Source organism: Coccinella septempunctata, chromosome 4 (assembly GCF_907165205.1).
Source record: "Coccinella septempunctata chromosome 4, icCocSept1.1, whole genome shotgun sequence".
Taxonomy (NCBI): domain Eukaryota; kingdom Metazoa; phylum Arthropoda; class Insecta; order Coleoptera; family Coccinellidae; genus Coccinella; species Coccinella septempunctata.
In genome coordinates this window covers 38,118,405-38,133,396 of record NC_058192.1, presented here as the reverse complement: position 1 = coordinate 38,133,396, position 14,992 = coordinate 38,118,405, and the positions used below count along the sequence as shown (strand labels likewise).

At 38.0% G+C, this 14,992-nt stretch overlaps 2 protein-coding genes across 4 annotated transcripts in view; both read right to left on the bottom strand.

Moving 5' to 3' along the window:
- LOC123312503 overlaps nucleotides 1–14,992 on the bottom strand; it is a 416,804-nt gene that overhangs the window by 301,544 nt on the left and 100,268 nt on the right. The gene's annotated exons all lie outside the window — the stretch shown is intronic.
- The window catches only part of LOC123312495 (coiled-coil domain-containing protein 39-like), a 74,647-nt gene that overhangs the window by 28,923 nt on the left and 30,732 nt on the right, over nucleotides 1–14,992 (bottom strand). For 2 of the 3 annotated variants that reach the window (XM_044896948.1, XM_044896951.1), the window contains exons 5-7: nucleotides 2,390–2,515; nucleotides 2,036–2,329; nucleotides 1,584–1,959 (exon numbers count right to left, since the gene is read on the bottom strand). In XM_044896948.1, coding sequence (XP_044752883.1) covers nucleotides 1,584–1,959; nucleotides 2,036–2,329; nucleotides 2,390–2,515 — 796 coding nt within the window. The remainder of the gene's footprint in view (nucleotides 1–1,583; nucleotides 1,960–2,035; nucleotides 2,330–2,389; nucleotides 2,516–14,992) is intronic. The other variant, XM_044896949.1, reaches the window with a different exon arrangement.

Genomic DNA, 14,992 nt, shown 5'->3' with positions numbered 1-14,992 from the left:
ATATACACATTACATGGTCCGTATAACGTCCATCACGGACATTCAAAAGATGTCCCTACCGGATATCCACTAGGTGTCCGTCAAGGACGTTATACGGACCATGTAATATATACATGTTATTTGGTCCATATTACGTCCATTACGGAATCCTAGTGAATATCCGGTGAGGACGTTCAAAAGATGTCCCTACCGGATATCCACTAGGTGTACGTGATGGACGTTATACGGACCATGTAATATATATGTATAAGTTATATGGTCCATACTATGTTCATCACGGACACCTAATGGATATCCAGTAAGGACATATTTTTGACATTGCCTGTATTAAGTCGGTCAGGGACTATTTTGGAACTATATGATACGGACATATGTCATATAGTCCGTATTATGTCCATCACGGTCATCCAATGGATATCCGATACGGACATTGTACATAAATTGGACTCACAATGGATATCCATCTTGGACGTCCTAAAACTGTCCGGAAACGGACGTCCAAAGGACATACAAATCAAGTCCATGGACGTTCCGACGTTAAATGGACATGAATTGTACGTCCCATGGACGTTGTGTGCTATTAGGGCTACTAGCAATCCCCTGAAGAGGGTTGCAATCCCATCAGGAATTTGAATAGGGAAAGTGGATAGTTTTGTAGCATGTATGCATGGATTGAAATTTGTATGAACCTGCAGTTTGTGTTCTTATATGTGAATATTCACAAAGTTAAAGGTTACAGGTTGATTTTTATGGAATTATGGTACCGATGAAACAAATTACTGATGGGGTTGCAACCTTCTCCAGGGGGTTGCTAGTAAATACAAGCATTGTATCCCAAATCATGTCCCCCTGTCATAAAAAATCTACCTGTCTGAGTGTTTTCACAAATTTTGATTCGTTGTTGATTTATTGAGGATGCATGCTTTCAAATGGGGCACCCTGTATATTTTTGTTTCGCTTCCAAATTTTTTAGCTTACCTTCACCCATCTAAATATGCTATTGTCGTAGTTTCGTGGTTTGAAAACTCATTTTGTGAAAAAATCTATTTCAAGTTTTTTGTGATAAATTCATATCAACATCTGGAATGTTTCGACAGCCAAATTTAAAAATTTTGGTTCCAACCAGTTGTTATTTTAAATTATATTAGAGGTCCGAAATAGACATTTGGTCGGCTACAGTAAAGAACCGTTCGATATTTTTCGATTCTGTTTTCATATTCGTGTTAGGTCTAAATTTCAGATGAAATTTTTTTTCGCTTCAGGTACACATGTGAAAAAAAGTTGTGTTCGATATTTGGAAAATTGTTTTCACAGAAATCCGATTTGGCAACCGATAAAAAAAATTACGAACATTGCAAGTTTTCCACTTTTTCTGAATCGAGCACCCAAAAATAAGTAACTAATCAGATGTGACCAGAAACCGTTTATACATAACTGACCACACTCATTAGAATGTTGCTCAAAAACGACGTATTTCGCTTATGCTTCGGATAGTATATGCATAAGGCAAAAATTATTCTCCCGGTGTCATCTACACGAACGTCTACGGTCGTCCAGTTTATGATGAATCACTCTGTATGTACCTGTGTCTTCTACTTCACTCAAACTTTTTTTGTAGGCTGCATTAGTTAAATTAACAATCTTAAGTGTATTTTCCATTGCCACAATTTCTTTCTCTATGCGCTTGATCTTATAGTCCAAAATATCACCACGCTGCTTCAAAAAATATTTATCTTGAGCAGCTTTCAATTTATAGTGAGTAACCGATAAAGTTTGTCCGTCCTCATCTGTTCCCAAAGACATAGTAACCAGATGATATTTACTCTGCAGTTGTTCTACTTTCAACTGCCTTCCCTTAAAATCACTTCTCAGCCTTCCGCGGTCTTCATCCAGATTCCGTTTTTGAACATTCAAAAGTTCCATTTTACTCTTCACCTCCAAATCTCTTTCACGCATTGCCTGAAAAAAATAAATTTCTAATTCTAAAAAAAAGACAAAAAGAAATTCATTTTATAATTTGAATAGCCATGTTCACCTGTTCCAAATTGAGTTTCATTTTCTGCAAATTGTATATGTCGATTTCCTCCTTCTTCATACTCTGGTCAAACTGTTTGAGTTTTAAAATCAGTATATTTTCTTCAACTTGTTTTTCCTGAGCAGCAGCCTTTGCGGCAGCAACTTGTTTCAGTCCTCCTTCGTAATCTAATTTTTCATTTTGTAATTTATTATGCAAAATGGCTAACTTCTGCTCATCATTAGTGATTGCTGTGGTCAGTCGACGCATTTCATCTTGTATTCTTGATATCTGGTCTTGCAAGAGATTTCTCGTCTGAAAATCTTGAGGGTTATTGAATCTTTCCTATCATGGAATTATTCCTATTGAACTCACATCTGTATATTCTGTGTAATCTTTATCTAACATTTTTATTCTGTTATATACATCTTCATCATCTTCAGTATTTTTTTGTTTTTCAATAAGAGCCAATTTCTCTTCTAATTGATCAATTCTGAATTCCTGAAATCATTCGAGAATGCAATAAGTTTTCATATTACCATAGAGAATATTGATGGAAATGCCTTGATTGTTTTTAGTCGAAGATCCCAGAGCGATCAGACATAACTTATTTTCACACAGATGAAGCTTTAGGCTCTCAGTAGAGTCTTACGTGCTTGAATACCTGCGAACTTGTGGAGCTTGCCTAGTGACACCTGGGCAAGTACCAGGTGGGAAAGGTAACTAAAATAAGTGTTACTTAACTTATTTTCATATGGCTGAGTTTTATATATGTGTTGCAGAATATTATTCTGAAGTTATATCATAAGTGTCAGACACTTTCCATGGGCCAAAACTTATGTAAGACGCTTTGAAAGTTCACAAAGAATAAATGAACTTTGCTTATTTTCACATGTCTGATTGAAATTTGTTATTAAGGCAACTATAACAAAGTTATATTTCATCAGCCAGACAAATAGTAGTGACCGAACATCCCCTACACATGAAGATTATTCAGCCGGGAGTATTATAGTAGGTTTACACATGCAATGAGTGGTCGCATTCAGCGGACGGAGCGCAAAGCGCTTCTGCTACCCATCGGTAGCGGTAGCGGTCGGGAATACGTTGAACGTTCGCTGGCAAACTGAGATAGGATGAGGCTGTCCAACGAGCAGTCACGATCAGCTGATTGGTTGAGAAGTCTGTAGGAAACACGTAAACAAACGGATTTTTTAAGTTTCGTTAACCTTGTGCTGGTTAAGTCAGTCTTTTTGTGAAGAACATAACCTAGAATTCTGACGAATTACTTTGTTGCTCTAGTATATTTCTTATAACTTATTTAACATCCTTCTTTATTTCTTACCATCAATTTTCATTTCATTTTCCTCAACGAACTCAAGCTCGTGCATCTTCCACACTAAATAACAACTACCTACTGAGTTCAAGTCCAACTTTCGCTCCTTACCGCTACCGCTACCTAGCACAAATCAAATCCGCTCCCAAAAGTGGCGTCCGCTCCAGAACGTGTTGAGAATGTAGCGCATATGTCACCGAACGTTTCCGCTAGCGTTTGGTAACAGTTGCGCAACTGTTTCGTCCGCTGAATGCGACCATTTACTGGCGCCGGTGACTTCTGGCGCGCCAGTAACTTTAAAATGCATATGTAAACACTCACTGGCGTGCAAACGTTATCTAGGCATGCATGGATTGAAAATTTTGGTCGCTTCCAAAATTGATGCGCCAGTATCTTTCCTTGCGCTAGTGAAATTACAACTTGCAAATGTAAACACATTCTGTGCACGCCAATGAATATTGTTTACGCAGCGGCAACTCACTTTTAAGGTTAGGTTTAATAGTTTACTTTGGTTCTTTTGTGAGTTTTGTATTTTAACGATGAACAAAAGAGAGAAGAAATGGAAATCAGAAACCATAATACAGTTTTTAGAATTGTATGAACAAGTTCCTTGTTTGTGGGACGTGCATTCTGGAATGTACAAAAATTAAGATGCTAGGGAAAATGGCTATTTACAGATAGCACCATTAATGAATATTGAAGGATTTGGTGCATCGGAAGTTAAAGCCAAAATACGTAGTATAAGGAATACTTATACGTCAGAATTGGGAAAAATAGAGAAAAAAAAATCTGGCGCAGTTACTGATGAGCTATACACACCAAAGTTACCATGGTTTAAAACAGCTAATAGAATTTTGCATCAAGTAGTACAAATTAGAGAGACACAGTCTACAGAAATTGAAACACAATCAACGTTGTAAAAGAAAATTAAATCCTTCTTGTTTCATTCTTAAATGATTTCGAAAGCTTTGGGGGTCTTCCATTGAAAGTTCTTTTAAAAGAGAATTTGAAGCAACCATCATTGGTCTCTAGGAAATCCAATTTGCGCACCCATAAGCGACCTTTTCTTTTATGTCGTTTCTTCCGTTCTAAATCTTCAATCATACCTACTATCAATTATCGATTTTGCAATTTTTCGACAATTTTTTACAAGCTCCTTTCGTGACATGATGTAGGTACCTACTATAACGAGAGTATCGATACTAGCAACTGGCGTGCAAAACACTGGAAACAGTGTAAACGCTTACTGGCGTGAAAGTTGAACTGGCGTTAAGACTGGCGCCGGTAAATCCATGCATGTGTAAACTTACTATTAGAGTTAAAGCACTATGCATAAGTTTCAGAGTGAGTTGACATCTATGGTAACTCGGTTTCCTTTCTTAAGCTCATAATCGGTTTTAGTTTATTGCGTATATGTATGTGCCGTGTATGTATATGTTCCATGTGCGGGCAATGTATAGTATCCAGTACCTAGAGTGTTGGTTCATGAGGGCACATGTTTTTTTCGTTATACTGTGTAATTTGTGAATGATATTGAGTTATTTGTGAAAAGTAATGAAAATCATGGAAGACAAATAATTGAAATGTGTAAACAATCTCATGATAGATTTATTATTTTTCGAAGAGACACTTGATAAGTGTAGAAATGAACGGATGATTTGTATGTGGTAGAGCGAGAATGTTGGGTTTCCTAACTACAGCGATTGAGGCGAAAACAAGCTTCTTCGTCGTTCACCAGCGTAGACATAGAGACATGGACTGTGCCTTCCCTTTCTACTGATTACTGTAATCAGTTCCCTTTCTATGTATGCATGAAATAAGGTCAAAAAAAGTGACACAGAGAAACTGAACATCGGGCATGCAGTTGTCTTTTTCTAGAATTTCTCTCCTCTATCTGAACCCAAAGGAGACAGGTAATACCCGACGATCATTTCTCTCTTTCTATAAAATAGCCAATTTCATGCTGGCATTGCTCAGTCCATGCCTCTATGTCTATGTTCACCAGTCACCGTATGACCAATTTTTCATCGTCGGATGCTCCGGAAGTTTTGATTAAAATCAAATAATCTTCTTTTATATCGCCGCAGTTGTCGCACCATTTTGGCGTCTATATTGTCGTGAAATCATCTGTTTTATATGAACAATAGTTATATTGAGCAACTTTGAATGAAGTGCCTTTTGTGTCCTCGATCAGCCTCTATCGTGTCACGAAGCTACGCACGGAAGGAGGGTTGGTGTTGCTGGTGTTTCCCTTCCCTTTGGAACCCTTTTTCTGTTACCAGACCAGTGGAGATTCATCTAAATTTCGTCTCAAGCCCGTTGGGGTAAGTAAGAGCATTTTCACCTGTTCAGTTGCTCAATATCAAGAAATCATCTGAAGTTGATCGCAAACTCATTTGCGAACAATTAGTATGACAGTTGTTATCATCGTGAATGTAATGAATCTTTTACTGGGTTGCCCAAAAAACATTGTGCTATTCCATAAAAACCAAAAAATGCTAAAAGAACAAATTTATCGAGTGTTCTTGAAAATATATCAGTTTCATCGACTGATTCTAATTAAACGCTTGGTTCAGGTACAGCGCTAGCTGGACTTGAGTTTGATACTATAGGTTTGTTTTAGCCAAAGATATTACACACCACGATAGAGCATAGTGAGAGAGAAAACGTCCTCGAAATAAGATAGCTATAGGTTTATATTTTGATGAAAACCAAAACAATAAACCACATGCAACGATTGGTTGAGAGAATCGTGTTTTCCGAAGCTATCCGAATGATGCCGAATTGGAATAATCGACATGTTTACATATTCTTAAATCTAAATAAACAGACGTTGTTATTGAGCGATTTATGTGAGAATCGTGGTAGACAATGATTATTTGGAACGATAACTGCAAAAATGGTGAATTGCTGTGTGGTTTGCAAAAAATCGCCAGCAAAGACAGTGGGGAATCCGTGCACTGGTAAGTAAACAATAACAAACATTATTTTTCCATAGGCGAAGCTTGGGACTTAGCTCTTTTCATTAATATAGTTCAATTCATCACCAAAGAATTTTTCCTCTCATTTAGAATGCCTAGTGATAGTGCTCGACAAAGATTGTGGATGGACCAGTTAAAACTGAAAATTACAACACTTTCCAAATGGGTGTATGTTTGCTCTGACCATTTCTGTGATGAAGATTTCATCTTTATATCAGAAACAAAATGTTTGTTGATGCTATTCCATCCAGGATTTCATCGCCTGATCCTGGTGAGTGTACTGAATATTTTGAACGTATTAAGTAAAATCAATCATTTAAGTATTGTTACTATAATGAATCTTGGGTAATAAGAACCCTAATATCTAATGTTTTGATTTCAGTTCAAGTAACACATTAGCAGCTTCAGACAAAAGGCCTATGACTCCCAGGACTCATCAGATGTTGGTAGAGTTGGGGAGAACTCAAAGCTGAGTGGTTCTGAATTATCGAAAACTTCAGAGACCGCGCAAATGAAGCCTGACAGTGACTTCTCAGATAGTACGTGCAGCGCAGAAAAAAGCTGCGTCACCTCACCAATCTGCGTTTCTATTTGCGCCTCGCCTAATGGTACTATTATTCCTAAATATTCGGAGGATTCTTTGTGTTTTTGAAACTTGTTTTTTATATTGAATTATCTATAACCCTTAACTTCTAACGTACCAAATATGTAACGTTGTCACTACCTATAGGTCTCACAGACGGCTTCATATAGATGGACATATTTTTTTGAGGTTCCACAGTTTTAACTTTATGAGCTGTTTATATGTTCCCTTTGTTATTCTAGAGGTGAAAACTATGCACGGAAATGCAAAAAAGTTCAATATTCAGTGAAAATCACAATTTTCCAATGTAGTCTGAAATAGTCAACATTTTGGCATAGATTCTTTGAAAAATTGAAATTCAATTGGAACACTATATAAATGAGTAATTTTTTTAATTTTCTTGATACAATAAGAGTTGAACGGAAATATATTCACAAGAATTAATCAAAAACAGGTATTCTGAAAAAACTGACAATGCCTGTTTATCACGAATTTTTGCTCATTCCGGACATACTTTTTTCGCACACTCTAGGCAAATTGGGTTCTGGCATTCATAACAAACATATGCCTTCTTTCTTTTCTTCTTGTGAGAGCAAATAGAACAATTCTTTCGTTTTTTTTTTCAATGTTTCCACACTAATTTCAGGTATTTTCAGCTCCTTTTTCACCTAGTATTTCCAAAATACTGAGTAGTAATTTTTCATGCCAGCTTTGGCATGTGGTAATAGGTACTAGTTTTTGAGAGAGTTTTTTCATTAAATCAGATCTTTCTTTCTGCGAATTTTCTGGATAACTATTATATAAAATGAACGAGTTAACATTTCCTGGCTCGAGCAGTTAGGCCTAGAGCTGTGATAATGAAGACAATAATTCTGATTTTATTGTGAAGTATGTGCTGGTATTGTGTTGTGTACACCTGTGTTCACTCTCTCTCTCTTTTAGGTATGTTCGAATCATATATCTATTATTATTATAATATAATAGATATATGGTTCGAATAGACCATAGGCTAAGTAAATAAATATAGATGAGTAGGATGAGTCTATAAAATATCGCGAGTGGTTACCGACGAGACCTACGACTGGAATCACTTCCAGCTTCGTCAAACCACTTCAACAAAATGTATTTCGAAATTTTTATAAGATATTTTTTGACGAACTAGTTCGGCAATCCATCGTTATTTCAAATCACTAATGATACGCCTCAGAGAAGGTCTCGTCTTTTTATTATTACGTTAAAATGCCGTCTAAGAGACGGCAATCGATCTTTCAATAGAAATATCTAGAAAACTAGATAAGGTAAATGTCCCGAATTCAGACAGTATAAGCCTACTGGCACTTACATTCCCTTCACAAAAATATTTAAATAGCTTCAAGAGTTGGAGCCGTTGAATTTTCTGTAAGTGTATGCCTTCAATTTTTATATACCTTTCAGAGAAGCTTCAGAGATATTCGAGATTTCTGAAAAATAATAATTTCTCCAATTACTCAATTGTACACAATTTCGACAGCCATCGGATTATATTGTCCGCAATTTAGACACGATTGGCGCCAATTTTCGACAGCGTCCCTAAATTCGACCCAATAGGTACGCAAATCAGATAATTCACTCATTTTATATTTTTATTTAAGAATAAGAGCAGAATAATTATCTGAAAGGATAATTCATAAAGAAAAATTTCAATATCGATTCACAAGAAAAAAGTATAGAAAAAGTTAATCGAAGTTTTTCTGATATTAAATGTCGGTGTTGTTGAGTTCTCTGACCTCGAACACATTTATTTTATTTACTTTCAACGGTGGAGCAATTTTTTTCATCATTACAAATTTTATATTTACTGACATTTAATTTTAAGTTATTCTGTTCACATAAATTCAATACTTTTTCTAATCTTATAGTGTTCTTCCAGAGTTCTTCCCCAAATTATTATATCATTTATAAAAATCTCAATACCATCTACATCGTCAAATAATTCACTGATTTTTTTCATGAATACTTCACTAGCTGAACAAATACCATATATCATTCTTTTGAATTTGTACCGACCAAATGGAGTATTGACTGTACCAAGTTTACTTGATTCTTGATCTAATTTTATTTGCCAAAATCCATTACTAGCATCTAATACTGAGAAATATTTAGCTCCATGTATTTTACTCACAATTTCATCAAAGCTGGAGATGTAGAAATGATCTATCTTTATTGTGTCCGTGAAGTTAGCACCCACTTTTTCGAAAATGAAATAAATTTTGTTTGCATTGGTTAGTAACTATTTGTAACCCCAAAAGTTTCGTTTGTACCCCAAAGCATTGAACTCTATGGGAACTGGAATGGCTTCGTAGGTAGCAAAATTCGACGAAAAGTGTGTCCTTCTGAGAGGGAAGATGTAGAGCAACCCTTCTCTCTCTAGCGTGTTTTTGTTTACACTATTATAACCTAAATTTAAATGTCATTTTCGTAGATAAATTTTAAATTACATTGTTTACCGTCAGTTTCATAATAAAATTTAAAGTCACTTTAAGCTTAAAGCTTCCTTTAGTGTCATTTTTAGTAGGGTTAAAGGAAGCTTTAAAATTAATGCGACTTTAGGTTTGATTATTAAATCGGCCGTTAATGTCTTTTTGTCAGTATTTTAGTAAAAATCGTGGTGAAAAATTGTTTAGAAGCCATATACTTCCGATTTACATTCCTAAGAAACTCGAAAAATGTCTATATATCAAGTATCAAGTCAAGTTAGCTGTTGAACAGAATTTCTTGTGTTTCTTCAAAGCTTAAATATAGTTTTTTGGTGAGTGTTTTTCAAGTCTATGTGTTTCCCAGAGTGACAAAAGTGGTTTTTGCGCAGTAACAAAACATTTTGAATAAGAAGAATTTCATAACAACAATGGTCCAGTATTGTGTTGGAAACGGATGCCATAATGCAGGGGACATAAATATAATATAATATAATATTTTTTCTGTGAAGTGTTGGTATCACATAAACCAATCCATCCTGATCAGTTTGACGGAACTGAGAATCCACAAAAGGAGAGAAGCAGTAAATAATTAGGAATTATGCCTTATGTTTTTCATTTTTTTAGGTTCCCTCTCCGAAAACCTTTTACTTTACAACTTTGGACCAAAGCTACAGGAAGGAAAATTTGGTATCCGTAGTAATACGTTTGCAGAAAAAAATTTGCAGTCCCCCACAGGAAACATTTCTTGGCAGTTTGTCAAGAAATTAGAAAAAGTTCAAATGGAGGAAAGTCTAAGGTTGGCTAATTCCCTCTCATCTCAGCATATCAATTATAAAAATAGAATTATGAATGTAGATTAGCTACTCAAACAATGAGTAATGGTGTAGCGGATGCTATTGAATTTCTTGATAAAAAATGTAAGAACTTACAATTCGAAGATAGTGCCGCTACCGTTGAATTCATTAGAAAAATTGATAGAGTGTTTGACATTCTTAATTCTAGAAATCCGTTCCAGAGAGGGTTTAAAGCTCCAATTAGATCTTCTTCCCTGAAGTATGTTGAGAAAATTTTCAGTGAAACTATAGAATATTTAGAATCATTGGAAATTGATGATACCAACATTCTTTTTCACTGTCGAAAGACATTCGCTTTAGGATTTATTTTGACCATGAAGAGTGCACTAGGGCTAGTGTAGAATGTTTCATCAATCAAAATTAATAAATGATGAACTTCATGGGGATCCTCTACTATTCGTCAGAAAATGACTAAATCAATTTTATTTAATAATTGTTAAGCAAATGTAACATTTTTGTCCCAATTATGTTAAATAAAAATATTTCAGCAATTTTGTTCTTTACTTTTTGATATGGTTCCTTTTATATATAGAATTATTTGAAATATTTAAAATCTCTCGCACTGACACCAGAGACAACTCTGTCTCTGCTGACACTGCTTTTCATATGACTCCAAAGCTTTATCCGAGGCTTTTCAGAAGATCATTTCCTATATTCTTGCCTCACGATTATAATTAATATTTATATTCAAATTACTCTGAAGCTTCAATTTTATTAATTCATCAAGGCTGCAAGGGTGATTATTAAAAATTTCGTTCTCGAAATTCGGGAAATTATAATTAACATCATAAATGATTAAAAAAAAGTGCAAAATTTTTAGAAATTTCGATTAGAATGACAAACTAATGATTAATTATTATTAGAACGAACCACTCGTTGAAAGATTTGAACAATTTCGGAAATAGAGAAAAAAGTGAATTTTTCCAATCAGTATCAAACCTTCGAATATTTTCAGTTCGAATAGTTCATTCTTTCGTTCCCGCACATTGACATGTTTACGTTGCTAATAGCAACGGCGTGCGAGAGAGAAAGGTTGCTCTACATCTTCCCTTTCACTCTTCCTCACTTTGCCTGTATCGCGATGCCATTCCAGTTCCCATAGAGTTCAATGCCCCAAAGGTACTAGTAGAAAAAAACAATGCAATCCGCTGGGTGCTAACTTTACGAGCACCCACTCTTCGATTTTTCGCGAAAAATAATATACAGTTGGAAAGTTCATCGTTAGTAACTATTTGTAACATAAAAATTTTTGTTTGTAACCTAACCTATAACGGGAAAATGACACCCTTAAAATTCGAAGTTAGCACCCACTTTTTCGAAAATGAAATAAATTTTGTTTGCATTCGTTAGTAACTCGTTAGTAACTATTTGTAACACCAAAAGTTTCGTTTGTACCTCAAAGGTACCAGTAAAAAAAGAACGCATTCCGCTGGGTGCTAACTTCACATGCACTCACTCTTCGATTTTTCGCAAAAAATAATGTACAGTTGGAAAGTTCATCGTTAGTAACTATTTGTAACATAAAAATTTTTGTTTGTAACCTAACCTATAACGGGAGAATTACACCCTCAAAATGCGAAGTTAGCACCCACATTTTCGAAAATGAAGATAATTTTTTTTGCATTTGATCGTAACTCGTTAGTTACTATTTGTAACACAAAAATTTTCGTTTGTAACCTTACCTATGATGGGAAAATGACACCCCAAAATGCGAAGTTAGCACCCACATTTTCGAAAATTCTACATTTTTTTGCTATGCGAAGTGAGCACCGACTTTTTCGAAAATAAAGATAATTTTTTTTCCTTCCGTTAGTTACTTGTTAGCAACTTTTTGTAAAACTTAAATTTTCGTTTGTATTCCAAAAGTAATGAAAGAAAATTACAGTATTACGCTGGGTGCTAATTCAACGGGCACCCAAAAATAAATAAAATTCAGTTGTAGAGTCCATCGTTGGTGACTATTTGAACCACAAAAATTGTTGCTCATAGCCTAACTTATAATGGGATTATGCCATCCCGAAAATGCGGAGATAACACACTCATTTTCAAAAATTCCATATTTGTTTTTTGTTCTCAATAGAACTTCGTAAGTAACTGTGGGTTGAGTAGTCTGTTGAGTTGGAACTATCGTTAGTTTTTCAGGGAAAAGGGAATTGAAAAATAAAATATTCCAACTCAACAGACTACTCAACCCACAAATTGGTGACCCCGACGTGATCGAAAAAGAAGCCCCGAAGAAAAATGGAACAAGAAGCAGCCCAGGTCTCAAAACTCGCCGTTCGGATGCCCGAGTTTGTAGCCGCCGATCCCGAATTATGGTTTGCCATGGCTGAAGGAAGTTTTCTTTGCTCCGGAGTGACACAAGACCGGACTAAGTTTGGCTTCATCGTAGGAGCCCTGCCAGCAAAATTTGCCGCCGAGGTGAAGGACATAATCATGAATCCACCTACTGACGGGGCCTACGAGAAATTGAAGAGGAAGCTGGTGCGACGTCTGAGTGTCTCCCAAGAAGAGAAGTCCCGCCGTCTACTGGAACGAGAGGAAATGGGAGATCGTAAGCCGTCACAATTCCTTCGTCATTTACAGAGACTCGCAGATCGAACCGTACCAGATGCCCTGATGAAATCCCTGTGGATGAGCCGGCTACCCAAGTGTGTCCAGGTGTCATTGGCCATCATCAATGACAAAAATCTCGAAGTCTTGGCAACCCATGCAGACCATATAATGGAAGCCTCCCGACCTATCGTCCACCAGATAGCAGAGACAACCAACATGGAGGCCATAATCAATAGGAAGTTGGAGCAAATGGTCTTAGGACTGAACCGGGAGATAGCAACACTGCGAGCAGAGATGGATGGAAGCCGTTCCCACGACCGTCGAAGAAGCCAGAGTCGCAGACGATCGCCAACTGACGGAAAGTGCTGGTACCATACGAGATTTGGAGCCAGCTCCACGAAGTGCGTGCAGCCCTGCAACTACACCTCGGGAAACGAAGGGGGCCTTCACTAAAAGCGGCCAGTGATCCCAGCCTAACGACGCGCCGCTTGTTTATCACGGATCAGGACTCCAAGTTGCAGTTCCTGGTTGACACTGGAGCAGACCTGTGCGTCTTCCCACGCAGCGCAGTCACTGGCAGACGAGAGAAGTCCGACTACGTCCTTTCAGCAGCCAATGGGACACCCATCGCCACGTATGGTACAACCACCCTCACGCTGAACCTAGGACTACGCCGAGATTTCACATGGAGGTTCGTCATAGCAGACTTATCAAAGCCCATCATCGGCGTCGACTTCTTGAGTTTCTACAACCTGCTAGTGGACGTGAGGAACCGAAGACTTTTGGACGGAACCACCCAACTCACTACCCAAGGAGAAGTGGCTGAGTGCTCCATCCCAGAAGTCAAGACTGTCAACGGATCCTCCAGGTATCATGATTTACTAACGCATTTTCCAGAGATCACCAGACCTGCAGGAGCCCCAGGACGCATCAGGCACAACACGAGGCATCACATCAAGACGATGCCCGGACCACCAGTAGTTTCGAGACCACGACGTTTGGCACCAGATAAGTACAAGGCAGCCAAAAAGGAGTTCGAAGCCATGCTACGACTAGGATTCGCCCGTCCATCCAAGAGTCCATGGTCATCCCCACTGCATCTCGCACCAAAGAAGGGTTCTGAAGAATGGAGACACATCCAGGACTACGCCCACATCCTCCAGGGGAAGAAAATTTTCTCAACCCTCGATCTAGTGAGGGCATACAACCAGATTCCCCTGGCCGAAGAAGATGTTCCCAAGACCGCCATCACCACTACATTTGGATTGTTCGAGTTCCCAGTCATGACGTTTGGACTACGGAACGCAGCACAGACTTTCCAAAGATTCATCGATGAGGTTCTACAAGGGCTGGACTTCTGCTTCAGCTACATTGATGACGTACTGATCGCCTCATCGTCGGAAGAAGAACACATGGAACATCTTCGGATCATCTTCGAGAGGTTCCGCAACTACTCCATCGTCCTCAACCCAGCCAAGTGTATCTTTGGACAACCAGAAGTAAAGTTCCTTGGTTACCTCGTCTCTACCGATGGAACAAGACCACTGCCAGACAGAATCCAAGACATACTGGGGTATAATCAACCAACAACCGCCAAAGGCCTTCGAAGATTCCTGGGTATGATAAACTTCTATCGTCGTTTCATACCCCGAGCATCACAGACACTTGCACCTCTCCACAACCTGCTTGTGCCAAAACTGAAAGGAAAGGCGAAGATCTCATGGACCCCAGAAGCCACTGCAGCCTTTGAAGAAGGGAAGAAGATGCTAGTTTCAGCCACCTTGCTTGCGCATCCCAAGGACGCCGCTCCTCTAGCCTTAGTAACCGACGCGTCAGACACTGCAGTAGGAGCTACTCTGCAACAGTTGGTCAACAGCGAATGGCAACCACTGGCATTCTTCTTCAAGAAACTGTCACCACCAGAGACTCGTTATGGAGCATACGACCGTGAACACTTCAGACACATGGTAGAGGCTCGAAACTTTACCATTTTCACGGATCACAAGCCATTGACGTATGCCTTCAAGCAGAAGCCAGAGAAGTGCTCGCCCAGACAGTTCCGCCATCTGGATTATATCTCTCAATTCTCCACCGACATACGCTACGTACCAGGATTGCAGAATGTCGTCGCTGATGCCCTTTCAAGAGTGGACGAAGTGACTCCGACCTTGGACTATGCAGCGTTGGCCACATCGCAAGAAGATGACGACGAACT